Raw genomic sequence first — 21738 nt, 5'->3', positions numbered from 1 at the left:
AAAAGAGGGTATTACTGCAATCACAGACAATATAACGGAGTTATATTGTCTGTGCTGCAATGGTCTGCCACCAGAGTGCAGGACTGGCCTTTTTAGTAATCCATAGAGTAACTTATACATACTGTTTTCAGAGATAATAAAATATGACAATGATGCATCAAGCCGGTTTGCTTACAGAGGATCTACCGGGAAACGAGAATCCGAAAATTCGCTATCTGCCTCTTTATCGCTTGAATATGCAAGCGTGACAAGATGTTACTTAAAGAAATTTTCTTGTTTCACGATAGACCCTTAGATTGTGGTAGTAGCAGAGTTTCGCGTAATATTCCCTAAACTCCTCCTTTTGAGATTTGGAAGTCTGTTAAAAACCATAATCGGGAAGGTTTTTAAACGAATCAATTTTAATCTCGTGAATGAATACGCCATAACTATAAATGCGTAAATTGAAGCGGGTGGTGACTTCAACGTCTAGTTGTAACCATTATAAGCATTTAACTGAAGTGATTTAGGCGGATTTTTATTAGGAAAAATCCTATTCCGAAGAGAGGGGGTACTGTCACGTATGACGTGAATGTCTCCTGTGGATTATTGGTGCTAAGGGTTAATAATAAATAAATAAAAATTTGATTCCATCAACTCACTAGTAAAAAAAAGTCATTTATTGTCGCAGTAAATTTAAAAAAAACTAGTCCTTACATCCTGGCGGGTGCTGCCTCTGGGTGCGCCCCATGACACGGGCAAGGGCAGCATCCGCTCGGTGTACCCCTTACATTTCATTAAAGTGTCAAAAGGGTGTTGGTTTCGGCTCCGCGCACGCCTTCCAAAGGTCCGGAACACCATTATTCCGTGATAGGAAAGAAAAAAAAATTGTTTATGCTAAGATCTTTATTATGGTAACAATTCGTCGCTATAAACATTGTTATATAAAAGTAAAAATTCACGGCAGCGCAAGGACCATAATAGACGATCAACTTGAACAAAATAATGCCTACCACTTAACTCAGACGGTTGGTAAGTTTTCTAGTAGAAGCTTAGTTTATTACTAAATCTAGTTTATATAATTCTTACTTAGCGTAAGTAATATTAAATCAGTCATAAGCAGCCAAACTTTCAGCCGCGCACCTTGAACCACCTAAAACACAGTGTAAAAAGTATACAGTGGACCGACGACTTCGACGTGTACCGAGCTACTAACAACGGCGAAACTATGCAGCTCGGGTACGCGCGGTACACCCCTCGCACCCCGCACGATTGCTCTGTCTAGACGGCTTCGTCGAATGACTGTATTGTTTTATAGACTGTGCCTAAACTATCTGAGTAAAGTGGTCTCAGCCAAAGTTGATCATCTATGTGGCTCTCACATTAATTATTAGACATATTAAAATCAAGATACCACTTATCAATTCGATTGAAGGTTTAAATAAACCTTTTGTTTATTGAAAAAAATATCGATTCGACCTGTAAAATAAGTAAATAGCAATCACTAATCAACTATTTGCTTTAGGATCATGATTCGTGATATCATGATATGAACACATTATCCTGGTGTAACGAAAATATCTAATATGGACAATACGGTCTGCTCCATTATACAGACTTATTTATAATGAACACAACATAAAATTATTTAAGCTATTGCACGGAATACATACGTATACTTCGTGGTCCATGTTTCAATAAATTTTATACCCTATCATTACTTAATATAGAGTTCAAATACGGCTGTTAATGGGGTTTTTAGCCGCTAATACGGTCACTTAGTGTTCTGAGCAAACATTTTGTTTCGAGCAAATGTTTGCTCTTTCCATTTACTATTGGGGTAAGTGTTTCCATTATATCCCAACGAACGAACGATTGCTCGCTCAGAACAGTTCAGGGTGCGTAGCCAACATGCTAATCGTGTACGCTCCGTAGCGAACGAAACGCAACTCTGTCGCACTAATATGGAAGAGTGATAGAGTGACGCAAAGCGTTTCGTTGTCGTAACGCAAGCGATTGTCGCCTTGGCTGGGCACCCAGAACACTAAATGAAAACACGGCTTTAATTTTGATGAGTCAAGATAATATCAACTAAACTGCGCATTTCTATAAGCTTCAAATTATGGTTCTATTTACTAATTCCACAATCTGTACCATCTACCACTGTTGACTGACAGTTAACTTTATTCTCGTAAGGCCCAATGTGCATTACAATGTACACCCTGTTTCAATCTAATTTGAACCTTACACTAACTGAATTCAGTAGCATTTCTTTTGTTTCAATGTTTTCTACAACAAATTAAAGTCACCCTAATCTTCTATACAACAAGGTTCAAATTAAAAATAGGGAAACTTTGTATGGTGGGCCTTACGAGGTTATTGCAAGACTAAAGATCCACTGATGGCATTGAGTTATTATTACTATACAGGGTGAAATTTTAACCACCGTTCATACTGTACGTAGTGACTTTATAGGTCATACTGAACAACTTTTATTATGGGACCAATGCCAAAATCGCGAAAAAAAATTTGCCTCTTTCATACATTCCGGCTGATGTAATGCCGCTGATTTCTATGGGACAGCCAATTTTTTTTTCGCGATTTCGGCATTGGCCCCATAATAAAAGTTGTTCACTACGCAGAGTATGAACGGTGGTTCAAATTTCACCGTGTAGAGAAGCCATACCAAACAATGTAATCGTCGCAATCGCGACCAAAACGTCGTAAGCGCCGCTCCATGGCGCTTACGCGTTTAGGACGCAAGATTCACGCTCAGATACCAGTTTGTTGTCGGCCGGCAACAACTAATGGCGCAAAATACTGGTTCTCTGTACCGGTTCTTTACGTAGTAATAGTTCAATGACTGATGGTCAGACTGGATGCTGATAAGCAATAATGTGTCAACCCACATTTATTTTGCAATAAGATGTCAACTCAAAAAATTGACGCTTAAAGTTGACATTTTATTGAAAACTACACGTATGTCGGGTAGTTTAGTGTTGTTTACTAATATCTCAATTGACATTTGCTGGGACGTCAGTCTTCCGTGACCACAGCTAGTGCAACCTAGTTGAAACGTCGGAGAAAAGGTATAATAATGAAATTTAATCGCGTTAGACCCGGTAATGACATTAATTATGCGTACAAAACGCGAGAGTTTAAAGTGTTATACACTTGGGATATAGACCGTTATTACCTTTATTTTCCTTTTCTTTTTGAGTCTAGTGAAACTAACCGTGAATCATTCAAAACTGTTATTTTATTGAGAAAAAAAAAAACTTTTTTTTGCTAAACAGCATCCAGTTAAGAGTTGTTAAGTGGCCACCACGAATCTATACAGTGGATTGAGCTATACTATAATGTAAACGAAAAAGATGTCATCATCTAGTAGAGCACCACCCGCAATGGGTACACGATGGTGGTCACTCATGTTACAGTTATTCCTCAGAGCACAGGGGGCACGCCAGGGTGCCCATGGGGTCCCAGGCGGGCAGCACTTGCGGCGTCTGCTTGAACACCTCCATCACTTCCGCTGGCACGTACTTCTTGTCTACCACCACCTGCGGACAATAACAAAAAATATTTAACCCTTTTTAAAAGCCATATTGATACTAAAACTCAATAGTCCCTCGCGCCGACCCGTCAATGAAATATGTTGGACATGATTTAAGGCCGAAACACATTACACGCGACGCGACGCAATCCGACAAATGGCAGACTTATACCAAATTCAGATGTTATTACCTCAAAAACGAACTCTCTGAACCAGGGCTCCGTGAGCAGGAGATACCCCTTGTCATACTCCTTGTCGCTGTAAGAGTTCTCCACCCGGAACTTGGTCGGCTTGCCATATTCCTGTGAACAATGAAATAAACATCATTTAAGTTCCTATGGCTACCTTCCTTCGGTTTTTATCATCTTTAATCATAATATTGCATTAACACCGGCACAGAATAAGTAATAGTATTATCATACAGAACGGCCGCGCACCGCCCCACCCCGACTCGAATTACCTCGCCCCGCGACAGAAATCTGGCGAACTTCTGGCGTACTCTCAGTACTATTTTTAAGCAACTTTCACTATGACCTAGAGCGGTACTGTCATAGTAAATTTTGTAACCACAGTAAATTCACTGCCATCTATCGACACACTTTAAAACTAAAAATGGAGATTTATAAAAATACGATAAAATGTATTTAAATATGGATAAATGATTTTTTTTATTTGCATTAATTATTTTTATGATTTTGACCCATGTTCTTTCACTGATATGCGTAAAAATTGTTAAATAGCAAACGAAACCGTCAACGCCATCTACACGACAGTATGCCAAAGCTAGTAGCGCCCTCTGATCGAGAGTCAAATTTTCTTGATTTTCGAGGCACGTTTTTTCCTTAGACTGTATCCATTTATTACGGAGTTACGTCTATCTTTGCTATGACGCATGACGCGTGTACGGACGTGCCGTTCACACATGGAAACGCGAGTGATTTTTGATGTATAGCGTGTCCGCCCTGTGACACCGGTCTTTAATAAGTATACTAAATCTGAGCCCAATTAACCGTCAGGAAGTAAATCTCATTAAAGTTCCAAAATTAGACTACCTACACAAGGCCGTTTAAAACTATGCTGGGGCCCTCAGGCACTCAAGAATTTGGGCCCTTTTGGAAAGTAAAGAAAGCGAATTAAGTAAAGTAATATTTTTAGGGTTCCTTACCAAAAAGGTACAAAAGGAACCCTTATGGTGCGACTCTGTCCGTCTGTCTGTCTGAAAAAAAAAACTTGAAATCGCGAAAAATTTTTTGGCTGTTTCATACATTTAGCTGGTCCATTTTCTATGGGAGGGTAAATTTTTTTGTCGCGATTTCGTGGTTGGTCCCATAGTAAAAGTTGCTCAGTATAATCAAACGGGAATGTGTGGTGTAGGCCACAGCCGAAGATCACCCTGTACAACTAATACCTATCTTCCATCTGAGTGCATACGTCACACTCCCATATTTAGCATTCACGCTCCGATGAACACAGACAAAGGAAATCTATTTTAATTCGATTATTACGCATCAATTAACACGAACAAAGAAAGATGTGTACGTTTCACTAGTACCTATATATAAGGCCGACATTTTACAATAAACATTCATTCTATACTCAACTCCAGTGTTGTCATTATACCCCTGGACGTCCCACACTTATTTTTTAGCCACGCTGTATAAAATAAAAATTTTAACATCATTTGTTTTTGAGATATCGCTATTGGGTTAATGAGAGCAGTATTTCCATCCTCGTCATTGCACTTATTTTTTTGCCACCGTGTATATTTGCATTCAACTTTGATTCTAGATACCGTTTATTGGCTAAGCAGGAAAGAAAACGGGACGTAAATAACCGCAAGCCGGCGTGTCCGTCGTGAATAATGCCTGCCATTCTTTATTTAATAAAAATATAACATTAGGACAATACCAGGGGTGCGAAACTCCTCGCTTCGGGCAAACTCGGCTCCGTTCGGCTCAGCATTGCTCCGAGCAATTATTAGGGTTGTCACAATTTGACGTCCCTTTGCGTGCACGACCATAGATAAGATAATGACTTGAATTTTCACAACCCTAAATAACTGAAAGGGATAGTGCCATATATTAGAAAGAAACAGAATGACCCTGAAACGCTGTCAAACTTCTGTTTTGTAGGAAGTTTCCTTTCTGTGCGGTAGTACTATTATTTATTCTGTGACAATACTCACATCAGTTCCAACAGCGGTGAACACCATAGCATGCGTCATGCACGAGTCGCCATAATGGAGTCGGTCCGCTTTCTGCAGCCCGATCTGCACCTCCGTGTTGAACACCAGCTTGTAGTCATGCCTGCAATTATAATCATCTTAGCGCCACCGCCACTTGCACCATTCCACTAACCCGGGGTTAACCGGTTAAACCGGGAGTTACCATAGTTACAGGTATTTCATAACAATCAGTCAGATTTATATAATATATATTCTCATTTTTTTTATCGATTTTATTTCCTTTTTATTTTTAAGAATTTGATATGTTTTCTGTATTTGTATGATTTGATGTACATATATATTTTTAAAACAAAAAGCGCTGCAGCGCGCTGCAGCGCGCTGCTGCGCTGATAAGCGCTGGTGGCCTAGCGGTAAGGGCGTGCGACTTTCAATCCGGAGGTCGAGGGTTCAAACCCCGGCTCGTACCAATAAGTTTTTCGGAACTTATGTTAGAAATATCATTTGATATTTACCACTCGCTTTTCGGTGAAGGAAAACATCGTGAGGAAACCGGACTTATCCCGACTTATGGTAGTCGCTTTCGTAAAAACTAGTAAACAATTTTTGGGATTAGTTGCCAAGCGGACCCCAGGCTCCCATGAGCCGTGACAAAATGCCTGGACAACGCGAGGAAGATTGTTCGGAACTGTCAAATTTTTGTTCTGACAGGCTGATATCGTCCGGCGGACATAATCAGTGGGCCCCTTTAGTTTAGTTATTTCTCTATGTTCTATGTTAGTACCTAGATCTAGGCTAGATCATGTACTCACGCGTCTAGATCCTCGAGGCCGTTCTTGCGCTCGAAGCGCTTGCTGACCTCGCAGCCGAACCACACCGCCTCGCCGCCCGCTATGCTCTCCTTCACCACTCTACAATAATACCAAAATGAGGTTTAGAGTGTTTGAAAAATTGTAGCGCTATTAAAGGGTTTGCCACACTGGATGCGTTCTGCGGTCAGCGGTCAGGTCAGACCCGCATTATGTATGAACAACATTGACAGCAACCTTTGAAGTTGAAGTTTGACGTGACCGCTGCCCGCAGAACGCATCCAGTGTGGCAAATGCTTAAACGTGCAAAGTTCAAATGAAATGCCGCTAAAGTAAAAAAGTGCCAAGTTACATTTCTTGAGTGCCGATTGCAGGTTTCGAATTTATCAATATCGTAGTAAAAAAAATACCCTACGCAAAAAATCCGATAATAATTAACTAAAAAAATACTCATTCATATTTATTTATTCAGTATAACAATAAACATTGTAATATTGTCTTCGGTTACCGCGATAGTTACTCATGAAATAAAACTATGAAAACGGATTATATCGCGTATATTGAATTTATAATACATCCCGACGTTTTGAACTCTTTACAGCGTTCGTGGTCAACGGGTGACCCGTTGCCACCCGTTGACCACGAACGCTGTAAAGAGTTCGAAACGTCGGGATGTATTATAAATTCAATATACGCGATATAATCCGTTTTCATAGTTTTATTTCATGAATAAACATTGTGTTTCAATTTCTATTATAAATAGATAGAAAAAAATTACGACAACACACACCACAGTTAACATAGTGCAACAGTAAGTAACTAGTCAAGTTACCCAGTGTTGCTTCACAAAAGTGACCTGCGGTGTGAATGCACCAGGGACCGGCCCGCTATCCCTTATCAGGGTTTTATAAGGGTATTGCATAAGGCTTAACTCACCATACCCTTTGCCAGACGAAACCCTTTCATTTTGCTTTTAAAAACCCTTATATAAAGCTAACACATTTGAGTAATCGGTAGCCCAAATACCCTTACAAAACCCTTATCTTCCGCTCACCAACACCTTGCATATCGCTTACAAGGGTTAGCCTTATAAAGGGCTTCCCTATTAGCATATAAGCGTGCTAATTTATGTCGTCTACCTTGTTCATAAAGCACATATTACTTCGAATCCGAGCGATCGTCGGCGGCGACGGCGGCGTTCTTTGACTAGGCACGTATTTTCTTTCCTTTTCATACACTAGCGTAGATATAAACTAATCCTGTCTCTTTCACGCAAAGGGAAACCTTTATAAAAAGCGCTTAAAGATAAGGGTAACCCTTATTAAGGGCTAGCCTTATTTTTGGTTAGCTTTTCGGTAAGGGTTAGTCAAAGGGAGGGGTATGAATAGGCTTGCAGTTCAAAAGGGAAAGTCTTTCAATGTGTTAGCCGTGTTTAAGGGACGCCCATTTTATCGCGGAAAGGGTTGTCCGGTCCCTAGAATGCACTCATATCTAATGTCCCTCTCTTATAGTTAAATGATGTTGTAAACTACGTACTTTTGTATGACGCCAACATTTCTATAGAAAGTAACGCGTCATACGGTGTTAACTTTATCGAGACCTTAATCATAATCATTTTATTGGTAAAACTAATTTACATGTCAGTCTGGATACAAATTAAATATTTTTTACTGAAAATAAATAATCCTTACATAGTTAGTGAAATCACATTAAATATCAGTTTAAAACCAAAAAGATACAAGGTAATAATTCAATTATACAAATCTAATATTATGATAGTCAACACTTTCAATAGAAAGTAATCGAGTACTTTTTACAATTATAATTCCTTGGTCATTATAAACTCGTCATAATTGTAGAACGGGCGCTCAATAATTGTATGTACTAATATGTATTAGTTTATCTTCTATATATCATATAAGTATTAGTATTTAATCATAATTTTATAAGTTTACTTTATTATGTTTATATATATATATATATATATAATTTGACTTTTTTGGTTCAATTTCTCGTTGTAATTTATGAATCTCCCTTGCACCAACATTTGTCTCTGTTTGACCTAATGGTTGACTGGTAGAGAATGCCTTTTGGCATTAAGTCCGCCATTTGTACATTTCTCTTTGTTTGTGCAATAAAGTTTAAATAAATAAAATAAAAAATAAATAAAATAAGCCATCTTTTTAGGCGGTGTTTAAAGCTGCTTAAATTAGGAGCCGCAATTATATTTTTTTTATAGGCAGTGGGGTATTACTTACTGCATGAGAGTCTCGATGGGCTGATTGTTGTAAGCGGTCTGTCGGCCGCCGACCACGTTGCCCAGACACTGCAGAGTAAACAACCTCCCGAATGGGTTACTGGATCGTGGGTCGCTCACCAGGCAAACCTAAAAATTTCAACTGTCTAGCTATCACGGTTCATGAGATACTGCCTGCTGACAGATAGAAGGACAGCGGAGTCTTAGTAATAGGATCCCGTTTTTACCCTTTGGGTACGGAACCCTAAAAAGGGTCTTCGTATTTAACAACTTTCCATGAATACATTTTAAATATTAAATATACCTAGTTTTTGGTTATTTTTATTGTGTAATTTTTCTTTTTAGGTAGGTGCAACAGATATTCGGTATGCGGCCGAATAGTAGGCAACATTCGGACGAATACCGAATATTCGGCAAAGTGGCCGAAAAGCGAATAGTTGCCAAATATTCGTGGCATCTCATGGTCGTAGCACTACCTATAATTTACCTATTATTATTTCCAATCGAATGAAACAATTTGTGTAAGTTTAAGGAAATTGTCATGTAAATCACGTTTTAAGTTTTATCCCTATTCACCCCGGTTGACGGTATCAAATAAAACCCTTATTGTAACGTAATGAGATCTACCAAAGGATGGGACTGCCCGTTTACTATCGTTGTTTTTACCTTATCATCAACATCAAACAGCGGCCTGACGTGTTTGTCGTAGAATTCCTTGGGGGTGAGGCTGCCGAACGTGTTGTACGCTTTTTCTTTATTGTAATAGTCGAAAGTGAACTTATCCGGGGGAGTTCCTGTGGACAAAAAGTTATGTTATGTACGTAACTATCTTCATACAACTTCGTGGTATGATGATGACTCATAATATCTATCCTTATGATCTTTCTCGGGCTTCAAACTATATCCGTATCAAATTTCATCTTAATCGGTTCAGCAGTTTAGGTGGGCCTTATGAGGTTACAATTTAGTAGGGATTAATTTCAATGTACATAAGATATAAGATATAGCTTTGCACGCGTGGGTTCGCATCCCATCCTCGTCGCCACTGAGAAGTTTCAGGATATACTTCAGAATAAAACACAGGAATAGTAGTATAGCGTGTACTGGCCGGTTACAAACTGAATGACATAACTAGTTTTAAAACTACCCTTTATTTAAACACTACACTTAGATATCACTCTTGTCAATAGAATCAGGGGACCCTAAGTTACGCAAAAACTTACCGCTTACTAGTTTCCGAAAAACGTCTATAGTAAGAAATATGATATGATAATATCTTATAAAAAAGAGTCCCCCGCTGCGTCTGTCTGTATGTATGTATGTTTGTTCGCGTTAACTCAAGAACTACTGAACGGATTTTCATGCGGTTTTCACCTATCAATAGATTCTTGAGGAAGGTTTAGGTGTATAATTTATTAAGGGTAACCCGTGTGAAGCCGGGGAGGGAGGGTCGCTAGTATGATATACAGTACCGGCCAATAATATATCACCTCGCATGTTTTTACGGTATCTTTTTTTTTGTGAGTGACTTCCACCTCACTACTTTAGGTAGCCTAGTAGTATTCCTTTATACAGGCGATGAGAAAAATTGGTCTCATGTAATGGTTTTTTCATATAGGTTTTTTTTTAAACGTATTGTTAATTCATTTTTTTGCTAGAGGTTTTTTAGTAATATGCTGAGTATCCTATTGTAATTCACAGTATTTCATTGCAATATTCATCATATATTTGTATAAAATTACTAGTAAAATATGCAATCTACAAACTAACCTATATTGTTTACTCTATACAAGCTTGTACAAAAACACTCAAAGGTGATATATTATTGGCCGATATTGTATGAACGTACCCAGGCAAGTGGCAACGATGTGGTAGATGACCCCGATCTGTCGGCTGATGGCTGCTTGGATGTCATCATCAGACACCTTTTTGGCCACTAAATCGCGTAGCTCCTTTGCAAACTCGCGAAGCTGGAACGGAAATTATACAATACAATACAATACTCTTTCTTGCACACCTCACATAGTTTAGTTAATTATCTAGTTAAAAAACTATTATCAAACTGAATTCTTTTAGATGACAGATATGATATGATATGATATGATATGTTACAGAAAATTTTCTGCATAAAATAGAAATTCATGAAATAAAACTATGAAAACGGATTATATCGCGTATATTGAAATTTATAATACATCCCAGAGTTTGGGTTGGGAGTTTGTTGCCGGTCCCATATTGGGATACCTATCTACAATTTAGGAGGGAATTAAATCTTCTCGGGTCAGAGGTGTAGGATTGGAGCCGGCGTAATTTTATCGCGTTACTTGAAAATGATTGTATTGTATAACTAGCCTCATGAACCGATTTTGCATGTACAACCAGCCTTAAAGTTTATAGTCTATGATGGTTCATTATTTTTGTATGTGGGTATTTTTGCACTTTGTAGTTTTTGCTCTGTCACCTGTTGACCACGAACGCTGTAAAGGGTTCGAAACGTCGGGATGAATTATAAATTCAATATACGCGATATAATACGTTTTCATAGTTTAATTTCATTAGTAACTGTCGCGGTAACCGAAGACAATATTAAAATAGAAATTAAAAACTATAATAGATGTCATATATTAAAGAAAAAGTGACGAAGCCCTCCAGTGGTGAAGGCCGGATTCGAATCGGCGTCTTTAGCTATCGCGGCTGACGCCATGAACCCCTAGGCCACCTCGCCAAATAATTAATAAAATAAAATATTTAATAAAATAAATTGATTTGTTCCCAAACTTGTTGAAAATAGAAATTATTTAGAGTGCCGCAAGATCATATTAGGTACCAAAGTTGGGCATTATCTAGATAATTTCTTATCTAGATAATTAATTCAAATAAATTTATTCAAAGATAAATTCAATCACAAATAGTGCGTTGACAATTTTTTTATTTAGATAGATTATCTAGATGAAGATAACTGGCCTCGTTTGTTATTGAAGTAAGCTTATAATAATAAATTTATAGAATGTCACGTCGGGTCAAACCGTCACACTAACACTGTACTACTGACATTCATCTTTTATTTAAAATCCCAACTAATTTATCTAATTAAATAAAAAGTGGCTGTGACATACGGACGGACAGACAGACAGACAGACATAACGAATACATAAGGGTTCCGTTTTTTGCCATTTGGCTACGGAACCCTAAAAATGAAACTGATCAAGATAAATTCAAAATAACAAATGACGGATTATTTAGTTATTTCAAATAAAAGATGATTTAGTGATCTTCCCGGTTATTCGTAAATAGATAATTTTTGCCCAACTCTGGAAATTACTTAGAGTGCCCCAAGATCATATTATTTAGTTACCTTGGTCTTGATGAGCGCGTTCATATGTAAGCTCTTCCTGGAGCTGAAGGATTCCGGGAAGCATTTCTTGGGCACGACACCGTACTTGTTGACCAGGTTCACGATCATGTCCCATTGTCCGCCGTCGTTTATTGGGTCCTGGTCACAAAATATATGGTCATTTCAGCGATTCTAGAGAACAAATATTGACTGCTGCCGCTAAAGAAAATAATAGCGCATTATGTAAAGGAAGGGCAATATGGTGTGGTGTTCTTATCTATAAGTATAATTCATAGAATTGGTACATAATTAGTTGTGGTTTAATTTATTTTTTCATGGCGGAAAAAAAAATTGTCAATTACGTTCAATCACCAACCTTCAAAGAATAGGCTGGATGACAAATTTTCAATAATGCTATCAATCGATCAGGTTTATTTTTAGGATCAAATGTCTATATGGGACCCATTGCATTAAAGCAATACAAAACAGAAATGATAGTCAAAGTCCGACAGTTGTACTTCAACTCGCGAAACGCTCCTAACAAAACGATAAGTGAACGTGACCCATTTTGAGAGCCCTGTTTGAATGTATGCCCTGAGCCCTTTTTGAATGTATGGACAAAATAAGAAAATTGCTTTTTTTTTCGGTGAAATATTGCGTTTATATAGTTGCCATACAATTTTTTTTTTTGGATAAAATGTAAGGAATCAAATGGTACCCTTACTTTTTCCTTTTTAGAAGTTGAAAAATTACTTAAATGTTGAAACTTTCAAGTCTTGTATTTTTGTATTATTTCCATATATTATTTTAATGTCTACATTATTGTGATAAGTTGCTAATGCTATCTATGTTACTAGATTTTGTTATAAAATTCAACATGTGTCATCATCCCTATTCATGGTGAAAATATTATTTTAAAATGCATAAAGCTAGTATGGATTTTAAAGTTTTCGACCATGGAAATTGAGAAAAAGAGATTGATCATGCACAAATACCTCACAAATTCTTATCGGTCCGGGACGAAGACAGCTAAGTCGCTTAACCCTTAAATGTTTGATTTTTTGTATAACTTTTTAATAAATTGAAATAGATGTGTCATGCTGTATAAAAGTAATAAATGTGATTTTGGATAGCTGCATATTGAGCCACGGACCATCAAATATACGATGCATATATACATCATTATGCATTTAAGGGTTAAGATGCTAAAAACTAGTGTTTGTAGGGTCATAAAACGTTGCAAGGAGACTAACCGCCGACAGGAAAATACAAAGTAATCGGAGGTCTGGCACAAGTAATAAGATTTTGGAAAAAAAGTCCAAAGGTCAGTCAAACATGCAAAATCCAGGACTGATTACGATTTATCACGAAAATTCAAAGAATGTCGTTGTACTGTAAAAATTATTCGCCTCAGAGGGGTGATTCTCCTACCAAAATCCCAGGGTATGCTACTGAATCATTTATTTTCCTTAGAAACGTATTAACAAACCCGTTTATGTAATAAAAAAAATACCAGTGCAAAATTCTTACTTCTGTTCTTTCTCCAATAAAGAAAAATGAAATAAAATATTGGCGCGAGAGTATCTCGCCGCGACATAGACTACCCGTCCCTCTTTAATTCATACAGTTAGTAAAAGACGGGTAGTCTATCTCGCGGCGAGATACTGTTGCGACAATCATGTGCTCGGCCTACTGTTGCCATCCCTAATGATTTAAAATTAAAAGTACAGTACTAATATTAGGACCGCAAGAAGATAGAGTTGAAAATAGCACGGTTGACATGTGAGAAAGTGGCATCTTATACCTAAGAACGTCATATTTATTTAACAATCCACTACGAAGTCTCGTGGCTGTTTAAACATGACACGGTAAATAAATGCATTAGGTATTATTAAGTATCATATAGCACGTTCAAATACTGTATACTGATACATATGATTCAGATAACACTGATAACATAATCTGTTATGCTTCACTTTATTTAATGAGCACTAAGGTAAGGTACGAATTGAAATATTTTTATAAATCAGATGTTGTTGACTTACGCAAAAAAATATGTTTTTAGGGTTCCGTACCTAAAGGGTAAAAACGGGACCCCATTACTAAGACTCCGCTGTCTGTCTGCCACCAATCTCATGAACCGTGATAGCTAGACAGTTGAAATTTTCCCAGATGATGTATTTTTGTTGCCGCTATAACATCAAATACTAAAAACAAAATAAAATAAATATTTAAGAGGGGCTCCCATACAAACACAACAACATACAAACGTGATTTTTTTGTCGTTTTTTGCGTAACTTCCGTAACGTCCGACTCGCAATTGGCCGGTTTTTTGAAATGTTGTGAGTGCACGTATTACACACACTTCTTATGAATCTATTTTATTACAGAATACTTTTATTAGGTTAAATTACGTTTTCTAAAAACGCTATCAATTTCAATAAATACAAATCAAATACGGCTAATAATATGAATGCGAAAGTAACTCTTGTTACCGCATTACGTTTAAACCCCTGAACATTATAAGCATTTAGCACTGAGTTACTTATACTAGAGCGGTACTGTCATAGTAAATTTTGTAACCCCAGTAAATTCAATGCCATCTGTCGACACACTTTAAAACTAACAATGAAGATTTATAAAAATACGATAAAATGTATTTAAATATGGATAAATGTTTTTATTTTATTTGTATTAATTATTTTTATGATTTTTACCCATGTTCTCTCACTGATATGCGTTAAAATTGTTAAATAACAAACGAAACCGTCAACGCCATCCATACGACAGTATGCCAAAGCTAGTAGCGCCCTCTGAACGAGAATCAAATTTTCTTGATTTTCGAGGCACGTTTTTATTTAGTAACTGGAGACACCTTTCCTGTACAATAAAATCTGCCGATTTTACAAGTAAGTACATACATAGGTACAGTCAGCTGCAGAGGAAAGGTAAACCCCCCCCCCCCCCCCCCCCCGCCTGCATAGAAGTTTGAATGCAAAGGTGCTAAGCGAATAGTATTGCTGACTGTACATTGCAATTTTAAAACAAACACGGGACTTATCGCGTACAAACTTACGTTACGTTTATTTATGGTCCCATGTTAGTTTTAAAATTATGAGTGAAAATCGTGTTAGTTTAAGTCAGTGTACATTGTAAGTTAATAAAAAGCTTGTAAAAATGCATTAACTTTAGAAATGAAGTATTACCTTCAATAAGAAGTTGACGAGCCGGCCGTCCAACTCCTCTCCCTGCTTTGCGGTGGCAACAATATTGTTCAGCCAGTAGTGGGACCGTTCGATCTTGTCCCAAAAGAACAGGTAGCTGGAACAAGAAAAATAAGTTTTTGGCAAAAATTTCATTTTTTGGTACAAGCTTTTATCGCTGACTGTACTTCTTTTCCACAGGCAACTAATACTCATCGAGACCATTCTAAAAACCCCAAACACAATTAGGTTGCGTTGTCTTATCACAGATTTCCTATGACCACCTCCTATCTTCATCATCAGATCAGCTCGATGGTACCATAATATTGCATTGTCCCCCGACTTACATGTGTATGCAAATTTTCAGCTTCATCGGAAACCGGGAAGATGGTTAAAGTAGTTACCTTAGATTCCATTACATAGTTAGTTGATTCCATCATGAAGTTTCAGTTCATATCTTCCGGCTCCATCATCAGATCAGTTCGACAGTACCATATTATTGTATTGTGATCAGAACTACATACAGCTGCCAATTTTCATGACGCTACGATCCTTGAAAGATGGTTAAATTAGTTACCTTAGATTCCATTACATAGTTACATGTCGACCTAATAAAAGCTTGTTAAAAATCAACCTTATTTAGGTGTTAATATAGTTCACTATAGCTATTAACTTGTGTAGTAATTAGTGAGTTTTAGCTGTCACCTGACGATATTAGGTACATTGTCGCTTGTCGATAAGGTTGATTTCGAATTGAAGCTATATGGAAATAGCGCCTTATTGACAACTGACAATAAGTACCCTTTTAGTAGAAAATGGCACATATAAATACCGTATTGTTATTATTATATTACTTTGACAATGTTACCAATGCTTTACTAATTTATCTTGACAATGTTTTACCATTATTATCATAATAGTAGTTAAATTCGTGCCATAGTTTTCAATTTTTTTTTATTTTATCGTTATTTTGTTTTTAACGAACATTTTATTTTACCTAAAAATACTAATGAATTATGTACCAATTGGAAGAAAGAATGAATGAAAGCCAAAGAAATCTAGATAAGGAATATTTTAAAAGCCTACTTTGCTAAGCCCTAACCGGGTCCTAGTAGTTATGTATGTGTATGTACCTACCTAGCATTAAGTTGCACGTGTATTTGTTTAAACTGTATCTCCTTGGTTGCAAATAAAGATTGAAATTGAAATTGAGAGCGGCCAAGACGCTTACAAATACCTATTTGAACACGCCTCTATTCAGGACGTTGGAACGCTTATTCAGAATTCAGATATTTTTGAGCACCTCGACCGCTCCTATATATCCGATGGCATAGAAGGTAGGATCCTATAGAAGTGGCTAACCACGTGCGCCCGTGAGGGACAGAACATACGCAATGCGACAATAACAATATGATTGGTCGAGATTTGCAGCCCACCATAAACTATACAAATTTACGGTGGGGAAAAAAAAAATTGAAACTGTAACAAGGACAATAATAACGCTTTCTCCGTTACTCCTACTGAAAGATACATAAAACTATCCCGTTCTGACAGTTCCCTCCACCACTCATGCCTAAGTTTTATACTAGATTCATGTCCGATGGCAACTGGACGCGGTATGCATCCATGTCTCGCTTGTACAATAGGCAATAAATTTAACTAGGGCAACTGATATACGCGGAAAACAATGGAATATAATAATAACAGTTACCACAGGCGACATATGTTGCGGTATATTTCATATCAACCACAAATATAAACGACCCACAACCCGACAGTACCTATAACAAATCAACTACGAATATTAAAATGCATAACTAATAAAATAAATCTTTATCGATCCTAAATAGTCCCTCAATCAAAATGAAGAGTAATTGATACCCCACTCCACCTAAATGTGTCTGATAGTCGCTCTGATTCTGTCTTAATGTCAGGTGACAATCTTCTGGTTCCGCTGCGAGAGGTTCTCCAACCTCTGCGAGAAGTTTTCTTTCCTCTGCGAGAGGTTATCCTACCTCTGCGAGAGGTTCTCCTACCTCTGAGAGAGGTCCTCTTACATCTGCGAGAGGTTCTCTTACCTCTGCGAGAATTCGAAGTCGTCGATGGCGTATTTCTTGCAGAACGGCAGCCGCATGACATTCAGTGCGGCGAACAGCCAGCAGCGCCCGGAGTTCTCCTGGTTGGTCACCGGCTTGCCTTCTGATTCTATCTTTTAAAGAAAATAAAATTAAAGTTAGTTATTTTTAGCTATTACATATTTACATTTAGGTATGAAGTGAACTAAGGAGTAATAGTCCGTATGAGTAACAGTTTGCACACATTAAATTTGAAATCTTTCATTTCTCCTTTGGACATTTATAACCCCTTTCTAAACTAGAGGTGACAAAATCTATACAATCAGTCTTAACTCCTTACCTTGATGTTAAACACATGTAGCTGGCTATCCTGTCTCCGTTTGCTGATAGCCACCTCGAATGGGTCAAAACGGGTGCACACATTCTGAGCCAGCTCATTCTTGGGGTCTGCGTAGAACTTGTTTCTCAGATCCGCCAATGTTTCCACACTCAGGGGTTCTAGAGGAGAAAATGCTAATGAAAATTTGATTAATTGGACAGTACTTTTATTATCTACCTATTTGTTTAAAAGTATACTTTCACTCCTCTTAAGGCTTGCCTTTGTGTGAAAAGATGAGAAACTATCTTTAGTGACCACAAACATTCTTACTATTTAGCGTTTTGAATAGGGATTTGACTGTATTTAAAATAAATTATTTTACACCATGCATAAAATAAAGCACCAGAAGATTAACAGAGAAACGTAGACAGCAGTTGTTTTTAGACACAATTTTTATTTTAAAACACATATAAAACTATAGAGGAGGTAATTTGATTGTGACGTCACATGCTAGTGTTTCATATAAATTCCATAGTAGCAAAATCGTTTTGACAGTTCGAAAAAAGAAACTGATTTGATTGGTAGTCAAATACCCCATTAACACAATTTTTTTTACAAGCTAGGACCTTGCAGGTATACAAATCCACTGGCCTATCAATATGTGACATGAACCAACAGACGACACAGCAACAGCTAAAATTAATATATAATCATAGTGTGCAAATAAATATGTATTTATTAGAATAGAATAGAATTTTATTTGTAAGCACAAACAAACAAGATGTTACCTAATATGAAAGAAAACATAGAATAAGATTATAGTGCCACAAAATGGCCTCATCTCAGCATGTTGCTGGTGGCTTCAAACATCAAACATTTATTCAGCAAATAGGCCACTGGGGCACTTTTTTTTAATTTTTACAAGCAATAAAATCAACCAAAAATTACAAAAAACAATTACAAATATGGAATCAATAAAAAAAATCCAACGCTGATCTTCCAAATGAAATGAAATGCGTTTATTTGCTTAACATTATGTACAGATAAGATGGTAAAGTCAAAAGTATTATGTCCAGATAATGTCAATACCTTATAATAGTAGGCATGCAAAATAATTTAAAACTTAAAACCTATTAACATTATATTACATATTTACACAATCAATTACAATAATTTATTAAACATTTACATTTACAAATTGAAATTAGAGCCAAGAATGGGCGAATTAATAAATAATAAAATGTCACAAGATTAATAAAAATCTACATTTAAATATTCCTTAACGCTATAAAAATTGTGCTCGCTTAAAAATATTATAATTGCACGTCTAAATTTAATAAATGGCATGTCTCTTAACGATTGTGGCAGTTTATTATATATTGTGTATGTCATCCCATCTACATTATTTCGATAAAGAGCCAAATTGTTTTTTGTACTAAGAAGTTGGTTCAATCGATAAGCTCTAGCATTTGGATTTACTTGACCTATAAAAGTAAAGTATTTGTAATGTTTTTTTACAAAAATGCATATTTCTGCTATATATATATTTGCCAAAGGAAGAATTTTAAGTTTTTTAAACATGGGCTTACACGATTCTCTTGTACCAATACCGCATAATGCTCTGACGCACTTTTTTTGGGCTTTGAATGCTCTATCAATGTCAACAGAGTTACCCCAGATTATAACGCCATATCGTAACACAGATGACACATAGCTATGATAGGCGTTTAAAGCTGTGTCTAGGGATGCGACTTGTTTTAGCCGTTTGAGTGCGTACACAAATTGGTTTACTTTAGTGCATACAAGGTCAATATGTTTTTTCCAGTTACAGTGTTCGTCAAGAGTTAATCCCAAAAAGACAGTAGAATTAACCATTTCTACTTTAACATTATTGTACATTACATTTAAAGATAATGCTTGGCTCTTATTTGTTCTAAATTGTACAGCTTTGGTTTTACCAATATTAATTTTAAGATCATCGGCACTTACCATCAGGTGAGATTGCGGTCAAGTGCTTGCCTTTTTGTAATAAAAAAAAAAAAAAAAAAATGTATATTCAGCCAATTTACTATGGTTCTAATGGTTTCGTTTATCTCAATGAGACCACCAAGTGAGAAGAATCACAGAAGGGAACAAACAAGAAAGAAGATGTTGTTGTCAACTTTAGCCAGTCTTCTCTGAGACCATGGGGACAATGCCATCCTCGAAACGTCGGAGGTAAATTTAAAACTTATTTTACGCGATTAAGTCCCATCTCTGTGAAATTTATTTACTTATTAGGTATTTGTGCATGTTAGTTTTTATGTTATATATAAGGATTACTGTCTAAGCTGTTAATTATTTTGTTCAGGTGCATGATTCCATTTTGTTATTGAGCGCTTCAATCGCCAACAAACTGGTTACAGTTTGGCGATGCATAAATTTTGTTTGTAAGCATGTACCCTATGTGTAAATAAATAATAAAAAAAAAAAACAATAAGTAAAAAGACTAAGAAATTAGTCAAAGCATGGGAGGAATGCAAAGTAACCATAAGTTCCTTGTCAATTGTACAAACCCAATACATGCTGCACGGTCTGATCTCCTTCATAAGATGGTTCCATATTTATTTATATATCACTACACTTCTATATTGTCAAAGAGAAATAAACTCACTTGGTAAAAGCTTTAATGCATTTTTATTTACACATGTACTGTAGAACAAGAATCTCTTTAAAACCTTTCTTTGAGTCCAAATCAATCTGTTCATCTCATAATGAGCGGTTCAAAAAAGATTTCAAAAATTAAAATAGCAAACTATTGCTCAAATTTATTTTCCTTTGACAATGCATTAAAGTATCAAACCTTAATATTAAACTGTTCTAGAAAATCAATTTTGAATCAGTATTCATAGAATACAAAGCAGGTTTTATACACTTGGTATTTCGACGTCGAATAAACATTAGGCCTCTTTTTTTTGGGCAGTCGTGTAAAAAAAGGATAAGGATTTGTAAAGAAGAATACATACATAAACATAATCTGAGTCTGACATTCTGAATTGAAATCAGCTGACAAGAAAACATAAGTCAAATCAAAACAACAAGTGTTTCTGGATCGCAAATAAAGGGTAAATATAGCTGCGTTGTAAGAGAACGGTTACTGTTTATTCAGATTAAATATTTAACTTTACTTTGCGAATCTCAGAAAACAAAATGATTTAAATTAGTCCCAGTTCCTAGACAAGGTTATGAAATAATAAAAGCGTTCTTACTTGACGACATTGTAAACTTTCTTCTTATCAAATATGAACCAAAGGAACGTCTAACAACACCAAACACTGAAACAATTGTAAATATTTTAATTAACGGAGCTACGGACCAATAAAACCGGTGATGTTGCACAAAATTTATGAAGCAACTTACTCTTTCTCTCTCGTAATTATTCAACTATCTATCTTTTTCTTTGGCATCATCGCTCTCATTGGTTGAAAGTTGTTTACTTTTTATAAAGTTACGTTCGAATATAATTGTTATATACAAATATAAGTATAATTAAAAGAAAACTTTAAAGCCGGGTCGAGTTCCTTTAGGGCCCTCCACACTCGTGCGCGAATCGCGGCGCAAAGCCGCGAACGCGAGTGTGGAGTCGATTTCGCAGATCTGCGACGCTCGCTCCAAACTCGCGTTCGGGGCTTCGCGCCGCGATTTGCGCACGAGTGTGGATCAGCCTTTTGGAGTCGAGTTCGGCTCTGCGGCGAACTAGCCTCCACACTCGCGTTCGCGGCTTCGCGCCGCGATTCGCGCACGCGTGGAGGGGCTTAATAAAAAAAAAGTGTGTTAGTGTAATCTTTAAGCGCGATTGAAGTAAAACTTCTTTGACGATGACGTTTATCGCTATGTTGGCACTTTGTGCGCGTGTCATTCAGCGTTACTTCGTCAGAAAAAAAAATCTAAGACTCTCTAGTCGCGCCTTAAAAAAAAACATTAGATTTTTTTTAATAATTAAATAACAGGACAAAACCATTGTATAATCGACTTTTCGTCGGGAGCG

The 21738-nt window shown here is 36.7% G+C and overlaps 1 protein-coding gene across 1 annotated transcript; it reads right to left on the bottom strand.

Moving 5' to 3' along the window:
- Positions 1-867: 867 nt before the first annotated feature.
- Positions 868-21111, bottom strand: LOC134750407 (bleomycin hydrolase). Its single transcript, XM_063685580.1, has 12 exons — positions 20960-21111; positions 17733-17890; positions 17396-17526; positions 15321-15435; positions 12136-12273; positions 10630-10750; positions 9447-9574; positions 8782-8909; positions 6527-6625; positions 5718-5838; positions 3724-3834; positions 868-3539 (listed from the first exon to the last, which is right to left on the bottom strand). Exons 1-12 carry the CDS (start codon positions 20967-20969, stop codon positions 3417-3419), a joined length of 1383 nt encoding a protein of 460 aa, XP_063541650.1. The 5' UTR covers positions 20970-21111; the 3' UTR covers positions 868-3416.
- Positions 21112-21738: the final 627 nt, after the last annotated feature.

Source organism: Cydia strobilella, chromosome 19 (genome assembly GCF_947568885.1).
Source record: "Cydia strobilella chromosome 19, ilCydStro3.1, whole genome shotgun sequence".
Taxonomy (NCBI): Eukaryota; Metazoa; Arthropoda; class Insecta; order Lepidoptera; family Tortricidae; genus Cydia; species Cydia strobilella.
This window is presented reverse-complemented; position numbering and strand designations above follow the sequence as displayed.